The following is a 20,437-nucleotide window of genomic DNA, read 5'->3' as shown; positions in this document are numbered from 1 at the left end:
AAAAGCCTTGTGAAATTGTTCCATTTGTGTAACCCAGAGGTTATTAAGAAGGGGTCTTCATAAGCCAGTCCTACAGATAGTAATAGTCCTACCTTAACTGCAGCCTAGATTTTGGAATGTAACTGAGTTTGAGGGGAATTTAAGATCAACCAGCTTCTGCTCACTGAATTTTGGTTGCTACCAGCATTAGTTTAACCAGCATGCTAACCTGACACGCCAAAAAAAAAAAAATAAATAAATAAATATATATATATTTGTGGCGGACTCAGGGACAACCTAATTCACATTTTCTTGTTAAAAGTCTCATAGGCTAACAACATTGCAGCAGAGAACACCTACCTGCCTTCCCCCCACAGTCAAATTTACAGCTCTAAAACGTAAAAGACAAAATAAGTTACATGCTTAGTTAAAGGTATAGCACTAAGTGCTAGGTAAAGTTAACCCTTAAACTTCACTTAACGTCAGGCCCAACACTACTATTCCCATAGACACCCTAACGTCACTCTGATCGTATTTCTGAGGATTTCTTTTACTTGCTACTGCAGCAAGCTGAAGCAAGTGAGCCAGTGGATAAAAGTGAGGAGTATTGTTGAGCTTTGTAAACTTCCGCCGATGTACATGCACGATACGTACTTTAAAATATCAAATGGGGATCTAATCGGGTACATGTGTTAACAAAGCTATTATACTTCTATATAACGGATTATTTACAGGATTATCCACCTTGTTCGAAGGTTGTTGAAAGAAGGCGGCAGCTGACTTTACATGTTTTGGAGGAGGCATGCACTTGTCCTGAGCCTTCTAGAGTTGAGGAGCAAAACTAGAGGTCCTTTACACCACTTTTTACTCTCTTTTTCAAATGTGGTTCTTAATTGGAACCAAAAGCTATTCTTTAATGGCATCGCACAAAAAAAATCTTTGATTTTATGCTTATATAAGAATAGTTGTTTGTTTTCAGATTGCTTTTTGTATGTGTTCAAATCACTGCTTATTAATACTGTATAAGAAACCTGCTTTCTTGATACAAACAAAATCCCACTTTTATCCCAGTCAGAATTCCCGCCAAGGTGAATCACGTCTTGTGTTTCCTCCTTCCCTGCGTGGGAGTGAAAGCATTACGTCACTGAGTCTGGATGTTTGGTAAAGCTGGGGAAGTAAGTGGACAGACGTGCCGTAAACATGTTTACTCTGTGCAGACACCTGTTGGGAGCCGGTACTTCATGTTCTTACTTAAGGAGAGAACCGGAGATGATCAATAAAAAGCAGAACTGAAGTTTTGACACAGTTGAATTATTTCCAAACAGGGGCATGAGTCAGCTGACAGCAATTATCCTCACAGCTTATGTTGAAAGCAGACAATCATGTCAAGACTGGGAAAAGCACTCACAGGTTCATTCAGTTTACATGGGAAAGTCCCTCAGTCTGTAAGACGTTTAGCAAATTTCCAGGTGGATTTTAAGGGCTTTAACATACATTTTGGACTGGACGTTTACATATATACAATACCAGTCTTCATTATTTTAAAATGTTCTGCATTGTAGATTAATACTGAACTCATCCAAACTATGAAGAAACATATATTAAAATTATTTAACAAAAAAAGTGTTAAACAAACCAGAATGTGTTTTATTCGGTATGGTATTGGAAGTTATAGGCTTTGTTTGTTCACATAACAAGCCACATTGCTCAATTTAGATTTTTCACTTACATTTCTGAATGTGACTGTTCACATTCACAAATGTAAGTGACCTGTATCTGTGTGTTATGTGAACAAATCTGTCCCTGAAATGCCTCACATGCGCACATTGATGTGTATAAACGTCGCCTTTTTCACCACCAACAAAAAAAAGACATATTTGAGAGACGACTCGTAGCTTTATAAAGGGAAATAGATGAGTTAGCAGCTCATATGTGGAGCATCTTTTGCTCGAGTGAAGATTAACAGCTGGTCTGAAGTACATGATCAGGTTGAGGAAAAAAAAAGGGCAGGTGGTTTGCTTTTGCTGTTTTTGCAGCTGTAGCTGCACAGCTGCACCAAGAGATGTGTGGGTACGAGAGAGAAGAGACAATTCATTCACATTCATGTTGCATGTCCATGGATCGGATACATATCCGATTTAGGACCACATATGAAAGTAACTCAAATCTGATAAAAAAAAAAAATGGATTTGGCAAGTTCACACAGCCATGAAAAAATCAGATTTGAGTCACTTTAGCCTGGTAATGTAAACGTAGCCATAAACACTTCATGTCATGATCTAGGAAAATCTGTCATCCTTAGCTGAGAGGAAATTAGGAAAATTAGAATGGTCCCAAACAACCCAAGAACCACCAAGACCCCCCCCCCCCTCCCCCCCATCAACTGCAAGCTTCTCAACACCAGTGTCAGTGTCTGCGAGTTAACAGAATTCTGCATTGCCATGGACTGAGAGGCTGCCATCCAGCAAAGAAGCAACTGCTCTTAAATAAACACATTCAAGCTTAACTACAGTTTGTTGCTAATCAGTAGAACGAGGAAAAAAGCCTTTTGGACAAAATTATGATTAGGCCTGTCATAATAAGATTTTTTGGTAGACAATATATTGTCCCAGAAATTATTGAGATACTTAAAACGTAATTTTAAGACTATTAAATGCCACTGAAATAATGACAAAAGAATGGCATTAAAAAGCAATTATACACTTTTTAAAGACAACATAATTTTAATTAATTATTTATTATAATTAGTTTGAAAATTATATACTTATTTTTTCACCTACTTTAGTCCACACTGTGAGTATGGAGTCACAGTTATTGAAGCATGACTGAATAATAAAATAAAAATACAATACTGTTCACTGTTATATATGTGAACAAACATACAAATAAACACAATAGACGAATCACAATGATCAAAAATTGAGGTCATGTTCATTTATTGTACGATAAATCGATATTGCAATTATTGTGACAGGCCTAGTTATGATCAGATAGGACAGGTAAGGCTCTCAGATCTCAAGGACCCTTTACCAACTGTTAAGCATGGTGGTGGTAGCAGCATACTCTGGGGCTGTTTTTGGACAGGTAATGTTACTTTGCACAGAGTGGATGAAATAATGAAGAAGCGAGGCTACCACAAAATTCTTCATCATACCCTAAAATTATAAACTAGACAACTTTCTAACTGGACATTAGATCAATAGCAGAGATACCTGTTACCCTCTAGTGGGCCCGCCGGCGGGCCCGTTCTGACTACGTAAACTAGAATGCTTAAAAACGTCAAATATTCTAAACGGATCAAATTATTTTTTTAGAAGTACAATTCAACCTGCATGCAAATTTTCAGCCATCTATAGAACCAGTCCCCAGAAATCTCCAACTGAAAACAGCCTGTTTTTTCACATTATTTACATTGGGAACACGTCTCCCAACCATTGAGCCTTTTAAAATAATATTAGTATGTAAAATAACATCAGCTTTTAATATAGAAAATTCACTTACTATCACAGCATACACAATACAGCACTGAACTGCAGATAAAATATCCATAAAGTCCTTTATTCGCTTGTTAACTTCTCCTCACAAACATGCGTTTATTTTCAGCGCAACCGGAACGTCATATTCTCAAGCTCCTAGCGACCACGCAGTGTAATGTTTTCACGTAAAGTTGTACGTGAATACAAAGCTAAGGATGTCCTCTTACAGATTCTATGTTTTTTTATTGGCCCACAAACATCTATTTTTGTTGAGTGACAGTCTTTTGCACCAATGGCGTGAGTGCTGGATCACGTTGGTGTTCAGGGGTGTCCAATCAAATCAAGTCATAGCCTTTCTCCAGGGTCACAAAAGTGATTGACACCTATTTTATCCAATAGACCACCCTCAGACGAAAACATTGAAACGTATTTTGCCCTGATTTGTCTCATAGGCTGGGGTGGGGAAGACCAAACCGTCACCACGTGGTGTGCTGTCACGAAAAAAAACCCCATATATATTACAAACTCTTGTTGTATAGTGACAGATGTCTTCTTTGTATTTAAAGAGGTTAGGACCACTCTGGAGCGGTTTTAAATCCTTTGGAGACACCCAGTGGACACCTAATATAATGCTGTGTAGCTTCTCAATGCTTTCTTGTATCTTTTTAGAATTTTGTCATTTTTTTGTCAAGACCCTACTGAATCAGGAAATGTAGAGAATGACTGATTTTTCATCACCAACATCCATACAAACAATGTAAACTCCAAATATAAGAGGCACTTTTTTTTTTTTTTTTTTTTACATTTTCTTCTGCAATTGATGTTCTCAAATGGAACCCAAATAATGGAAATAAAAGTCTGAAAGTGAATTATTGTTTACTTCCAAGTGTCTACTTAAGTTTAAGTCCTAAATGATCATTGTGCTATATGGAAAACTTAAGCTATCCAGTGTTATAGCGTAGTAGTGCCAATCGCACAATTTATTGTATTGTCGATGATTATGGCTTACAAGCTAATAAAAACCCAAAAATCAGTGTGAAATCTGCATCTCTATAAAAGAGATGTAGTTTTAATTTTCCAGCAGGACTTGGCACATGGCCCACACAGACAAAAGTACCAGTAAAATCAGTGAACATTTAAAATATATCACTCTGTGTGTAATACATCTATATAACATGAGTTTCACATTTTGAACTGAAAAAGTAACTTTTCAATGATATTCAATTTTTTTTGAGATGCACTAGTATTTAATCTAGTATTCACCACCTTCCACTCTAGATAAAGCTATCTTTCTATGATAATATTTATGTATCTCTCATTATGCAGATACAGCGTCATTTTAAGTGCAAGCTTCTGTTCTGTCCCGAGTTCAGTCTGTTTCGATGTCGAGTGGAAGCTGCCCTTGAAATAATGGTGATGATTACGATAAGCACACTGATAACAGCTCTCTGTGATTGTAATGGCACTGCTGTGATTGTAGTGTAATTAGGGGATGGAGGGAGGACGGGGTGAATCGTCTTTAACCGAGAGCATGCCGAGGATGCCATTAATTCACAATTCATGGGCACATCAGGCACTTAACCTGCTACCTGCCGTATCAACAACATTAGCGTGAACACTAGCGCTTTGGCTCTCAGCAGGAGTGTGATATATAATCATTTGCGACAGCGGGGGGCAACATCATTCTACTGTACACAGCACGCTTTGTTTCTATAGGAGCGGAGTTAAGCCATGAGAGGGATGAATAGAGTTATTGTCTGTGCAGAATTAATCCTGTCTGCATTCACCTCTTTATATAATCTCCGCTTTTGTCTTCAGTCCTGCCCAGATCCTCCCTGTAGTAAAGAAAGCTGAAAGAAAAGAATTAAGCATTCACTGGTGCTGTTACAGTATGTCTAGGGCTCCACCACAATAGACTATAGCATATAAGCCAAGAGCTCTTGTCAAGTGCCCTCGATGTGTTTTTTTTTTCTGAAGGGCCCTGCCGTTTTTATATGGTTTGTCCTCAGATTTGTCTCAGACAAGCTAGTGTTAGCATCTTAGTCTAGATATTGTTAGGCCTTGAACTTATCTTGTACTTACTGAAGTATTTGTATTTTTACACATGTTTTGGACTAGATTGAGTAAGTATTTCGACTGTGGTATTTGTACTCAAACTTGTCTTAAGCTATATTAAACTATACTTCTTGGACTTATCCTAGACTGTAGTATTTTGAATCAGATTTCTCCTAAACTAGATGGTGTTAGTACTCGGAGTTTCTATGCTCTTCCTGTGTCCTTGTGGGTCATCTCCAGGAACTCCTTAAAAGAAATAGGTTTACTTACACAGTCTAAAACATGGTGATTATATAACAGACAAACCAAGTCTCCCTGGTAGGGTAACCTCCCTGAAATCAACTTTTGCAACTCGGGATGTCTGATATAAGTTGGTTCCTCTCGCATGTTTCAGAACAGGCATGTGTTTGTTTTTACCCTCCTAGTGCTGGGAACATTGCAACTGGTAGATGGAGTCCAAGTGAATGGGTTGGCTATTTGGCTTAATTGAAGAAAATTAGATAAAAACTAAAAGCATTGTATTTGTACTTGTTCTGAACTCGCATTTATTTAGGTCCAATCCCATTTCATCCCTTGGCCCTTTCACTTATTTCTAACCCTTCTTTTTGAGTTTAACCTTGGAACAAAGTTACAAGAAGAAGGGGTGAAATCCTCCCCCTAATAATTGGGACAAACCTTTAAGCACCTGATACATCACCAGGAGCACTAAAGTTGCCTAGCTGCTGCTTAACTAGTTAACTTTAGGGCTTTATATGTCTTCAGAAAGGCGGAAGATGGTGCAGAAATTAATTATTATTGTCCATTCCTTAATTTGTCTGTGGTGGGGGCTGAATTTAGCTTTGATAAGCTTTTGTTTTATTTGGAACAGGGAAGTTAGCTAGCTAGCTAGCTACTGAGACAAACTACTAGGAATCTTTCTTATGCTTGTTATGAAGAATTCTGCCATAAAACATTGAAACTACACACTAAACTATGGTAATATGGTAATGTTAACTGTCACTTTTAACAATGAAAATACTCATATTTGTGGATTTCTTCGGTCGCTTGTTTCGCTGTCTTACCACTGATTCTCACACCCCTTGGTTAGGTAAGTGGTAGGGCCAAGTCTCCACTATATATGTAGTCATGTATCATGCTTACATGACTTATTTTTCCCTTAGATATAAACTCTGCATACTTTTTAAGGCAGTTACGTAAATATGTTCTGTTTTGTTTGGCTGCTTTTTATAATGCCTTGTTTAACAGTCTGTGCTGAGAGGCAAAGTAATAACACATTGTCAATTTAGTGTTGTGAGTGGGTGGGCCAAACTGCTGTAGGCTGAATGGACAGCTAAATGCAAAGGTGTTTATGGTAACAAAATGCCAACTGGCTGGTTATGTGGATGTATTTACACACTTATTATATTAATTAAATTTTACAGTTCAATCCTTGCAGGTGTTTACATAGTAGTGTTTTCAGTGGTTAATATACAAAAAAGCTCAGTAAAACTACAATATAAGGATAACTAGGTCAGAATAACCAGGCTTTTAAGCTGCTGCTTTATGTGCTAAGTGTACTTTTCATTGGTAAAGTCACAAAAAGTGATTTGCCTCTTGACTCAAGAGGAAACCGGAGGTCAACTCTTGAGTTTGGATTATAAACAGAGTGAACTGGGTCGTATGATTGTTTAAACACCGCATGAAATTAGGCATAGACAGCATTAGGATTTCCTGGCCACTAGTGTCATTCACATCTCCGACTGACTAATCATTGACTCATTTGAGTAAATATTACACTCAAAGTGATTATTTGGATTATTCGGATATGAGCTGTGTCAGCATCTGCACAGGAAGGAGCCTCTTTGGTGGGGCTTATATTGTGAAATTGTGTACTGACAATCTTTATGTCCTGGGCATCATTGTGTGAGTCAATCTTATTTAACCACCAAATTCCTGGAAACCCAGCTATAATGAGGAAGGTGGTGGTGTGAGGTAATATTTAAACGAAATATATTTGTATAACACTTTTTAAAAGAAAAAGTCCTAAATTTTATTAAAGCAGAAACCTTGGGACCTTATCACCTTACATCATATAAATCCATTGTTTTGCAGAGGTGTACATGAAATACATTGACATGCCAAAAAACAGAGCTGGACGATCAGTATTTTAGGGGCCGATACCAATCACCAATCATCTTTTTGTACGATTAGCCAATCAATGATACCAAAAAGGCAGGGCTGGATGCCACATTAACTTTTTCAGACAAATTTGATACAGCCTTTATAATGTTCCATACATTCTTAAGCAAGATTAAATGTACTTTTCAGTATCAACCATATTTACAAATCTGTCAAGCAGTAACTGAGAGTCTCTGTGAATTCCCATCATAAACAGCTAGAACAAACTATTCTCTCTGTGACAGTGCAACTGTAAAGGACAGATGGAAAAATTGTGTAGGCATCTAAAATTCCTCACATAAATATGTCATAGAAGGCATTACTACACCAAATGCAGTGGACATGAAGGTCCTTATTTATGTTCAGTAATAGTGCTGATGCTGGATCAGATCCACCCTGGTGTACAGTGTTACTGTTCCTTTAGGATAGGGAGGTAGAAACAGCTCACATTACTGCTACTGTTCCTTTAATTTTCCAAAAAAATAAAAAATAAATAATAATCAGTGTGCCTTTTTTGCATGTTTTTACCAGTCAGGTTGTAAGGAGCAGCAAAGCCACTCTGCTGAAATACAGCGTTATACAGGATTTTAGTTTAGTTCTCCAGCAGCGGGGCTGAAGTAGCATTAGCATTAGCCACTAACTGCTAGTTCCCTGTTCAAAGGTGAGTATTATCAGCCTGTAGCCTGCTGCTAACCCTGGCTAGCACTGCAGGAGCAGTTAGCCACTAATGCTAATGCTCCAGCCTAGTAGTGCTGGAGAAATTCGGGAATCCAAGCTTACTGTAAATTAACGAAAGTGCTTTACTCACCCAAATAAACAGTTTTCAAAAGTTTGACTGAAAGTCTTTTTATTACAGTTTTGTTTACTTAGCTTAGCTTTACTTAACTTATTTAGCTATCCCTCACCACCACCCAGCGGCGAGACCTGCTGAATTAGAAGTTCCTTATAGTGTATAATCCGGTGCGTTTTACAAAAGAAAACAGACCAGAAAATAGACGTTTATTGACAGTGTGCCTTATAGTGTAAAAAATATGGTATGTGGCGTCACCACAAGAACTGGTTACCCTGCGTTCACACTGACATCACATGGTTAAAACCTTAGAATAGCTAACTGCCAATTGTGTCCCAACTTTTCTGTTCAAGTGAATCTTACAATGCGATGTGGGCGAGAGCTAATTTCAGGCAGAGTAAACGTTGAAACAACATGCTGTTTTGTGCAGCTCCTGCTCCGATGACTCACAACATGGAGACAAAACAGCGAAGCAAGCAGCTGGACCCTGCTTACACTCAATCTGTGCTTTTAAAGACTGGGTACGGAAGACACAGTTCTTCTCTCAGGCTGTCTGGAGTGGAACTGAAGACTGTATTTAAGGGATGAGCTGGTTATATATGGCTTTAAATGAAAGCTGAGGTCGCAGGTCAGGCTACAGGCCGGGGACACCGTCTGTCCAAATGCAGTAGACATCAAGGTCCTTATTTACGTTCAGTAATAGTGCTAATACTGGATCAGATCCACCCTGGGCCTACAGCATTACTGTTTCATTAGGATAGAGAGGACAGAAAATGATCTTAGAAACAGCTCACGTTACTGCTACTGTTCTTTAACCACAATTTAAATGATTTCAGCCTCTCAATGCCATAATGTATAATGTATAAGACATCATTAAGTGTATTTACAGGAATTTCATGGTGGATCATATTCTGAGGGGGAGCTTTTTGAGACACCTTTGCACCAAACTTACTCTGTTTACATCTTAATCATTGAATTTAGTAGAACATACACAGTTAAAAAAATAAGCCTTGTTTTCCTTAATGGGATTTTTAAATCAGCTGAACAAAAAAACATTAAATTGCACTGTAAACTATAGCAAACCAATTGCAAGTTGCCTTAAAATTTAAAAAGTGGAGAGTTTTCTCCACTTTGACAGTGTATGAAAACATATTTAAAGGGTTTTCACTTTAAGGACATAGGCTGTGTTCGAGTTTTAGAGCAGATCTGTTTGAGTTTAGGTATGCTGGGATATTGGTCTGTCCTTGGCAACACGCTGCAGACATAATCACTTTCAGACCAGGTCTACAGGTCACGTCTCATTCGGTTGAGGTCACTGCGGGACTTAACCTTTGAACTTTTCACCCTGATGAGATAACAGGACCAGCGTGGCCTCAGAGCGGCTGAGGTAATGAAGACTCGGCTAATAAAACACCCTGCCTGTCTGACACCACTGTGATCATGCTTTTAATGCCACGTATCAAGATCTAATTCCAGTGAGCAACAGCAAAACGAAATTCACATCATAAATGATTACACAGGGGTTCAATGACCTGATCAATATTTGTACAAGTGTGTAAATAGTGCAGAGGTTGGTAAAAATGTGACTTGTAATATGTATTCAGACTCATTATATAACATATAGAATCATTTACTTGCTTCAGTTTATTATAACACACATTGACTTCCATTTAAAATGTAAAAACTATAAAAAAATATTTTAAAAAATTACCCTCACTTCTGTAATTTTTTTTTAATTCAGTGATTTGTGACAGTGATAATGATATGGATGGCACAAACTGAGCATTAAATTTCTCCTACATTTTCTCCCAAAGTTGGAAGGACATTTATAATCCACATCTCCATAAAAGTTGTCAGCAGAGGAAAGCAAAAAGTGCTGTAAAATCTTGACTTGATATAACACAGTGGACCAACACCAGCAGATGACATGGCTTTTCAAACCACTGATTGTGGAAATTTCACACTAGACCTCAAGCAGCTTGAACTGTGTGTCTCCCCACTTTTCCTACAGACTCTTGTCCCTTAATTTACAAATTGAATGCAAGTTTTACTGATGATGAGTGATGGTTTGGAGAGTCATGTTATCTGCTGCTGTTGGTCCACTGTGTTATATCAAGTCTAAAGTCAGTGCAGTGTTTCCCACAAAATCTTACAGCACTTCATGCTTCCCTTTGCTGACAACTTTTATGGAGATGCAGATTTCATTTTCCAGCAGGACCTGGCACACTGCCCACACTGCCAAAAGTATCAATTGGTCTTATATAATATTTCAATTTTCTGAGATAATTTTCTGAGAAACTGTATCTAGTGGTATCATGGCCTCAAAATCAACACAAATTGAGTCTGCACCATTTTTTCAGCTTTAATGATACTTCTACAACACAAGGTACCACATGCTCATGAATAAAAATGTGAACAAAAATAAAAGAGGTTGCTTTGGGGCACCCAAATGCTTTGAGAAGGCCCTGACCACACATCAACAGTAGAAAAGCTTCAGTATTATAGTTTTAGTACTTCTATCTGTGTCTTATTAATCCAGAAACATGCATTGTATTGTCCAACTTCTATCTGTGGATATGTTTTCATAGTGTTTGGATAAAAACAGGACATATTTTGGTTGGATTCTCCAATACACTGCTAATGTCTGTCATATCATTTGTTCTAAACTCTTTAGTTAACTGTACTTTTTGGGAATGTTTTTAAATAGTGTTAAAATAATGAAATGCTGGAATGCCACCAACTTGTTATGTCAATCCCAGCTCTGACATCTGAATTGTGAGCTAAACAGAAAGCAGCTGGAAGCGGTTTGGCAAAGTGGATCTCTTTGAAATTTGTGTAATTTCACAAGTTTACTATGATTCAGAGTTAAGCTGATTCAGAAAATTACTAGAAATGTATACAAACAGCAACTGCTTAACTACTACATTCAGTCGGATGTTGTCTACAATTTATATAACTGACAATATACTCTCTAAATAACGGTAAATAAATACTTAAGTGCAATTAAAGACAGTACAATAAATTGCTTATATTGGGCTTAAACCATTTAAACATAGTGTCTGTCAACCTCCTTTCTGTTGTATTTGGCCCACTGTAGGACTAGAGGTAGGTGAATTTGACTCATTATATTACATTACATTACATTACGTTTAGTGGATACTTTCAATCACAGCGACTTACAAATAATGATATACATTAGCAATAGAGGACATCGAAGTTCAAGACAAAAATATTTTTAGGAAAATAATGGGTTAGAGTAGGAAAGGAGGGGAAGAACTGAAATGGGGTTAGAAGTAGTTAGTGTGTTAGAGGTGTTAGTAGAGTAAGTGCTCTTTGAAGAGCTCTGTCTTCAGGACTTTGTAAAATGTAGCGAGGGATTTTGCTGATCTGGTACTGGAAGGTAGTTTGTTCCACCGTTGGGAAACTCTGTATGAGACTCGTCGTCAGCTTGGTATATGTAAACTGCAAAAAACTACAGATACAAATACAATTAAGTTATTCTCAACATATTATACAAAAATACTGAGAACATTACATATGTCAATGCCATATTTTTCCCTAGAGGAAGTGACAACAGTGGTTGAGGTTAATTTATTTATTTAAACTTTTTAGACTAGGTACAAAGAAAATTAACCCAACCATGTGCAGTTTAATGGTTGAATCAGGAGCTGAATACATTCAATAATGGGTGTGTGGGAGTTATTTAGGTCATATTTTACATAAAGATCTGGCCTATAATATATATATATAAATTAGTCAAAACTGATTTAATAAGGTTTAAACCATTTTTATTTTTGTAAAAAGAAGAGAATAATACGGTTTGTCTCTGAGAAGAAAAGATATAGGCCTAAAAGATGATCCACATTAACTATAAAGAGTAGGAATTAGTGCTTTGTTTGCACATGTCGATGTTATGTGAGAATACAGAACATGTTGTGCAATTCACAAGCTCACATCACTCCTTCTAGCCCGAGCACTCCGTAAAAGAGCATCGACTTCGGACGCATACAGACTAATTTCACACAGCATCGCAGCATCGATTAATGCTATGAACACAAAGCTGTAGCTATGCGCTCAGATAGTGTACAAGAACATCAATATCACACACTCCGGCAGATCTGTCAGCGGATCAATAGGGGTCTACTATTGCTCTGCATACTAATCACCCTGGTGGCACTCTAACGATACTCATACATTAAAAAGTGCTCAAGAAAGTGAGCAGAATATCTGCTGGTTTTGGGGTGTGGCGCCACATTATGCATTCTATTCAGGCCCAGTTTAGCATTGACTTTGTGTGCCTCTTCTCATTGTTTGCCAAATTGTACACGAATACAATTTTTCTAGAGAATACAATTTCTCTGGTAACATGCTTCTCTTAGGGAAAGCCTTCATTAAAGTTCATTAAACTACTAAACATGATTGTTCATGGGGTCTGTAATATAAAGCACTATCAGCTGTGTGTTACTAAGTTTCTAACTATAAAACAAAACAAACAAAAAAATATTTTTATGCTAAGTTCCTCTTCTCATGATGTCCATTTACAACATTTATGCCAGATTGTGTTGAGTTTATGTGCCAGAACTAATTTTACATCATAAATCATGAATCCCAAAAAACTTTGGTATGTAAATTAGCTTTTGTCTGATTGGTTGCAGTGAACTTTACCTTTTTCAAAAACAGGTCAGGCTAAAACCCTCTTTTTATCCTGCTACAGTGCCTTGCAAAAGTATTCGCCCCCCTTGACCTTTTCAACCTTTTGCCACATTTCAGTCCTCAAACATAAAGATATGAAATTGTATTTTTTTTTTTGGAAAGAATCAACAACAAGTGGGCCACAATCGCAAAGTGGAACGAAATATATTGGATATTTTAAACTTTTTTTTAGAAAAAAAAAAAACTTGCGTTAAAACGTTGTAGTGCCACCTTTTGCATTTGTGAACAGCAGTTTTCAGCTTTTTCCACAGATTCTCGATTGGATTCAGGTATGGACTTTCACAAAAAATTACAATTCCATATCTTTAGGTTTAAAGCCTGAAATGTGAAATGTGAAAAGTTCAAGGGGGCTGAATACTTTTGCAAGGCACTGTATAAACTGGGTTATAGGCTGAGTAGGTGTGTATATGTAAATATGTAAATATATGTAAATTACTTGTTTATGATAAATACAGGATGTTCCAAATAGAGCTGCCTTTGCATAGGTTACAGTATGTCTTTAGCCCTATCTGGATGGGATTAGTCTCTCAGGGGGATGGCTGTGAAAAATATTTCACAATTCTACTCAGTAATAAAACTATTGCATCTGGACTGCAACTGAAAAAAAAGGAGGACGAGTGACTTGTTTGGCTTTGTCGGTCACATGACATCAGTAGCTTCTCCATTTCCACTGTTGTGTTTAAGTGAATCTCCGTGGAAACATGCACCATGGCAGTGGAAAATTTTATTAAAGGAGAGGTGACGAAACTCTGAGATATGACCACAATGTTCAGTGAAAAACAGTAGGTAATTCTGCCTGTAATTTTCTCAGAAGACGTCTGAGGAAAACACATACATGGTTGTTCTGGACGGGAGTTTCACTCGTTACCCACTGGGGTTCCCCAGGGTTCGGTACTGGGACCTCTTCTCTTCTCAATATACACCACCTCTCTAGGTCGGGTTATCCGCTCACATGGTTTTTCCTACCACTGCTTTGCTGACGACACTCAGCTATACCTGTCGTTCTCACCAGATGATCACTCAATCTCTGCACGAATATCACAGTGTCTCTCAGACATATCCGCATGGATGAAGGAACATCACCTCCAACTAAACCTCTCAAAGACTGAACTTCTGGTCATACCAGCAAAACCTTCTATTCAACACAACTTTGCCATAACCATCGACTCTCTCTCTCTCTCACCGACAAAGGTTGCTAGGAACCTGGGTGTCATGGTTGATGACCAGCTTCTCTTCACGCACCATGTGGCCTCAGTTGCTCGATCCTGCCGCTTTGCGCTTTACAACATCGGAAAAATTTGACCGTTTCTGACGCAACAGGCCACCCAACTCCTGGTACAAGCTGTGGTAATCTCACGCCTCGACTACTGCAATGCCGTACTAACTGGCCTCCCGGCCTGTGTAGTAAAACCACTACAGATGATTCAGAATGCAGCAGCACGTTTGGTCTTCAACCAACCAAAACGGGCACATGTCACTCCGCTGCTCATTGAGCTCCACTGGCTACCGGTTGCTGCTCGCATCAAATACAAAGTGCTTACAATCACCTACAAGGTGATGACAGTACAGGCTCCTTCCTACCTGCACTCGCTCCTGAAGGCTTACGCTACCTCCCGGCCGCTGCGCTCCTCCAATGAACGTCGCCTCGCTTTGCCAAACACTCACACAAAGCAATCCATACTGTTCTCATACAGAGTTCCCCAATGGTGGAACAAACTACCTTCTACTACCAGATCAGGAGAATCTCTCGCTATCTTTAAGAAACTCCTGAAGACAGAGCTCTTCAAAGAGCACTTACTCTCCTAACACCTCTAACAAACTAACTAATTCTAACCTCATCTCCTTCTTCCTCTTCTCTACTCCTCTATCCCATTATTTCCCTCTGACCTCCTTAAGGCCCTATCTATAGATGCTTTATTTTTAACTTCTATTATTTTTGTACTTAACCTCTTCTATTATTTGCACTTCAATATTGTAAGTCGCTTTGGACAAAAGCGTCTGCCAAATGTAATGTAATGTAATGTAAATGATCTTTAATTTAGTGTCAGAATTTCAACATTAAATCAAAATGCCTATTAGACAATGTTATATAAAGGGTGTTTTTTCCATCATCCACCTTAAAAGATGTAACTCAACCAAAAAATGTGTGTTTATTTAATATTATTTGCTATCAGAGAACAGTCATCCACCTTAAGGTGGATAATCCTATAATAAAATAAACCTAACAAAAACACTTCGATATTTAAATGAAAATGTCCTCCACTATACAAGTAACTACAGCTCTGGAAAAAAGACAAGAGACTTAAAAATGAAGAGTTACCTTAATTTTACCAAATTAAAAACCTCTGGAATATAATTAAGAGGAAGATAGATGATCACAAGCCATCAAAGCAAGCTGAACTGCTTGAATTTTTGCACCAGGAGTGGCATAAAGTTATCCAAAAAGTGTGAGACTGGTGGAGGAGAACATGCCAAGATGCATGAAAACTGTGAAATAAAAACCAGGGTTATTCCACCAAATATTGATTTATATTGAAATATTGAACTCTTACCGGAAAGAAAACAAATTCCTTTTTGTTATTTTAGCCATTTCTCATTTTCTGCAAATAATTGCTCTAAATGACAATATTTTTATTTGGGATTTGGGAGAAATGTTGTTCGTAGTTTATAGAATCAAACAACAATGTTCATTTTACTTAAACATCTACCTATAAATAGTAAAATCCGAGAAACTGGTTCAAAAACGGTGGTCTCTAAATTCAGAATTCAGGCGGCAGGTCTCTGAACTTGGATAAACAAACAGTACTGGGTAAAGTGAGAGGTAGATCAGCGCGAATCTGCGCAGCGGGTCACGAGCTCAGTCACAGTTGTTTAAATTACTGCGCGCGCTTCCCGCGCTGACCGTTAACCGTCAATTCACTTCAGAGACTTCTCCTCGGTGAGGAGCTTCACATCAGGGGTTTCAGGTAGCTAAAAACGCTAGAGCTAGCTATGCAGGTTGTAATTTAACTTTAAAAGTTATATCTTAATAACTCTTGCGGGCTGAATATGTCATTTTATTGTTTATTTTTTGAGGAAATTCGTTGTTTTCTTCCAACTGTTTATGTTAACCTAGTTGGCTAGTCAGGTTAGCTAACAAACATTTAACGATAACCAAGCCGTATCCTTTAAATAAATGTTACTGCATGATATAATTAACTGCTATCAGAGTAATTCTTTTCTATTTAAGAATAGACAATGTTTTTTGGGGGTATGAAAGGTTAAATAAGTTAAACACACACAATGTGTGGACTGGCCGATACTCTCTCTCTCTCTCTCTCATTTATATATAAGTTATATGAGAGCAAGCAAATGTCTGTCTACTGAGATTCTCTCTGGCAGCTTCTATATGTAAAGATGTACAGTCTTCATTAAAAGAGTAATTTGATTGATCACATTCATTTGGCCTCCCAGGACTTATAAATATGTACAGTGAAAAAGTATTTGCTCCCTTAAAGAGTTCTTTTATTTTTGCATTTTTGTCATACTTACATTTTTCAAATTATCAAACTATATATATATAATATTAGATAATATAAATATCTAATATAATATATAATAAAATATATTATAACCTGAGTAAATATAAAAAAGCACTTTTTAAATTATGATTTCATTTATTAAGGGAAAAAACTATTAAAACCAATATAGGTCTTCATAAAAAAAGTGTTCGCCCCCCATTAATTAACTGTCATTAATCACACTTTTTGGATAGCTAAGTTTAATTTCATTAGCCGCCAGACATGTAGAATCAAGAAATCACTTAAATAGAAATTGTCTGACAACATGAAGCAGCGAAAAGATCTCAAAATGCAATACATTATAAATGAAGTTCAAACACAAATGAGAAAACAAAGTCATTGACATCTTTCAATCTGAAAAAGGTTACAAAGTCATTTCCAAGGCTTTGGGACTCCAGTGGATAGGTATTATTCACAAATGAACACAACATGGAACACTATTGAACCTTTTCAGGTGTGGCCGGTCGACCAAAATGATTCCAAAAAGGCATGGACTATGCATCCAGGAGGTCACAAAAGAAGCGAGAACAACATTTAAAGAAATGCAGATTTCACTGGCCTCAGTTAAGGTCAGCGTTAATGATCCAATAATAAGAAAAATGTCCAAGGCAAATAAAATTCAGAGCAAAAAACACTGCTGAACAAAAAGAACACAACAGCCCATTTCACATTTGCCAAACAACATCTTAATTATCCCCAGGAATTTGGGTAAATATCCTTTGGGCTGACGTGACAGTTTTTGGACGGTGTGTGTCCTGTTACATCTGGCGTAAACTTACACATAATTTTAGAAGAAGAACATCAAACTGAATGTAAAACTAGTGGTGATAGTGTGATGGTCTGGGACTGGTTTGCTGCTTCAGGGCCTGGACAACTTCCTGTAATGGTTAGAACCAGAAATTCTGCTTTTTACCGGACAATACTGAAGAAGATTGAGATGCTGTGGCATGATCTTAAAGTGGGCCAAAATTCCTCCACAGAGATGTGAAAGACTCATTGCTAGTTATTAGTAAAGCCTGATAGCAGTTGTTGCTGCCAAGGTTGGCACAACCAAGTTATTAGTTTTTTCATTTAATAAATAAAATGATCCTTTAAAAAGTGATTTTTTTATATTTACATTCATCGTTGTCTGATATTAACATATGTTTCATAATCTGTATGACAAAAATACAAAAGCAAAAGGAATCTGTAGGGGGAAAATACTTTATTTTCTTTATACTTTATTGTATACCAAAACATCCAATTTAAAGTTGGATAAATAAATAACATGATAAAGTGAAATAAACAACTAAACTACCAGAAACATTTGAACTGACGTTAACTTAATTGGTAACGTTTTAACTAAAGATACATTACAGGCATACATAAATCATATTTGATTGTTCATCCACCTTAAATACAGTTCATCCAGAGTTTATCATTATGTAGGTGAGGTTAAAGAGATTGTGTGTGTGTGTGAGGCTCGTCTGGTTGACCCCTGCCTCTGATCCCTCTCCTGTCCTCCGCAGGTCACGTCACTGCAGCCGCGGAGCCCCTGAGCTCGAGCAGGATCTTCAGGCAGAGAGAGGAGAGAAGCGGAGAGGAGGCAGAGTCGTGCTGTTAGAACCCGCCCTCCCCGCGGATCTCATTTCCCCCCCTAAAACCAATCCCCCTCCTTCTCTCCTCCTCCTCCTCCGCCTCCCTCTCCCTCAGCTCTCAGTCCTCCACTCTCTCCCCCGCGCCGTGTGTCCCACTCTGTCGGCTGAATCATGGATCTCGCCGCGAGCTGCGCGCTGCTGCTTCTGTTCTCCGCCCTGCGCGTGCTGCTCAGCGTCGAGCTGGACGCGCTCGAGCCCACTTACTACGAGGAGCCACCGGATGCCATCGACTACAAAGACCCGTGTAAAGCAGGTGAGAGCTGCTGAGCGAACGGTGCTCTTTTTGCTTGCTCTCTCAATGTCTCTCTCTCTCGCTCGCTGTCTCTCCCCTCTCTCTACCTCCTCCTCCGCCGTGCACAGCCACGTAAATCTGGAGCGAGGAGTGAGTGCTAACTTTAATGCTTTTACTGACAGGCTGTAAAATCGCAGCTCGACTCGCTACTTTTTTTGTTTTGTGTGCTTATCTGTGTTGGCTTGACTTGGTACGGTGCACCTAGCGCGTGCAACAAAACAACAAAGACAGTCAGTGCAAAAAAGCAAGCGAACAAACACATATCGATCGTGAAAGTTCACTTTTCTTGCTCCGGCTGCTGCTGCTGTTGTTATTGTTGTCGAGGTTGTTGTTGTCATGTGCAAATACAGTACAACACAGCGTCGACTTTGTGCAACCGTCTTAAGCAACAAATAAAACTTTAAAAAGCTTTAACGCAGTGACGTTGCACGTTGTTGTTGTTTGTTTATTGTTGTTGTGGTGGCGACTGCGCTGCTTTGCATGATTTTGCAATGCAAATGCCACTTTTCTCCTGCATTCCGGCTCTTTAAGTTTGTGCAGATGGGCTTTCCTGCTTGAGGTGCTTGACGTCACATTTGGACTGTGAAGCATAAGTTTTGTCAGTTTTGTCAACCCTCAGAACTAGTCTAATGTTTGTAGTTATTGAAATGGTTTTTGTTGTTTTTTTAAGCTGTCCAATTGTTTCAAGACTAACTTTTGGGGATAAGTCTGTGTCCACTGTAAGGAAATGAGGTGGTGTGTTTTGCTGTCATATGATCTACAGTTATATTTGGGGAGGGTTTTTCAGAATTTAAAACTGTAAAAATTAGGCTGGCCTTAAAGGGGAGCTTCTCTAATTTCTGTTCTATTAAATAGTTAAGATTAGAGTGCATGTTGTTATCGCGATAAAGTGATAAATCTGAACAAAGAACCAAGTTTTCTCCAGGGACTATTTTGCTGTACAACACCCAGAGTTAACTCCTCCACAATTAAAACCTTAAATAAATAAAACATTTGGGCACTTACTTTTTTATTCTCTAATCTGTCATAAATCAGTGTCTCAGGCATCAGGCAGTGTATTCATAACAGCTTAATTTCATGTGATGTAGTTTAATTAATGTAATGTAGCTTTTAGAGGCCTTCTCTTCCCCATCACTGTAAACAACCCTGATTTGGGAAGTTTCTTTAAAACTTTGTCTGTCTCTATACGCCTCCCTTGCTCTTTCTGACAGGGCTGCTCAGGAGACGAGTGAAGTCTCCTAGACCTCCATCTCTATTAACTCCTCTCCTCTCCTCCTCCCACCCCTCGTTCCCTCCCTCCCTCTCTTTCATCCTGCTCTTTTTCACTCTTTCAAGGCCTGGCTTTCTCCCGTGTCCTAATTTGCAGCTGAAAGGAGCTCTTGGCTGTTCATTTTTACATTTTCACCCCTTGAGAAAGGCACAGTCCCCCTACAAGTGGCTCAGGGACAATAATCGCAGCCCACCGGCTCGTATTGGTATTCCGAGCAGGTTACCCTGGTTGACCTGCTGATGCTCTGGTGTTGCTGATCTTTCATGCATTAACTTTGAGGATAGCTGCCTTTATGTATTATTTTAGAAAGAATAATGAGATAGAAGGTGTCCAAAAACTTTTGCCAACGATATAATGTGAGAAATCTTTTTAGACTAAATTTTACTGGAAGTTAAGCAGTTTTCTTATGTTGTTTTAATTACAGTATCACTGTGATCGTGTGCTGCTAATTGGGACATTTCTTGTGTGTTAGTGAAAAAATAGGTGTGTGCTTGGAGCCCTTTAGCGC

General features: G+C 38.3%; 1 protein-coding gene across 1 annotated transcript in view; it reads left to right on the top strand.

The window, feature by feature from the left end:
- Positions 1-18,254: 18,254 nt before the first annotated feature.
- Positions 18,255-20,437, top strand: part of bmp1a (bone morphogenetic protein 1a) — a 60,384-nt gene continuing 58,201 nt past the window's right edge. The window contains exon 1 of the mRNA XM_007234765.4: positions 18,255-18,620. Coding sequence (XP_007234827.2) covers positions 18,479-18,620 — 142 coding nt within the window. The 5' untranslated portion in view covers positions 18,255-18,478. The remainder of the gene's footprint in view (positions 18,621-20,437) is intronic.

This window comes from Astyanax mexicanus, chromosome 12 (genome assembly GCF_023375975.1).
Source record: "Astyanax mexicanus isolate ESR-SI-001 chromosome 12, AstMex3_surface, whole genome shotgun sequence".
NCBI lineage: Eukaryota > Metazoa > Chordata > Actinopteri > Characiformes > Acestrorhamphidae > Astyanax > Astyanax mexicanus.
Note: the sequence above shows the minus strand (reverse complement) of the source record. Positions and strands in the feature narration are given on the sequence as shown.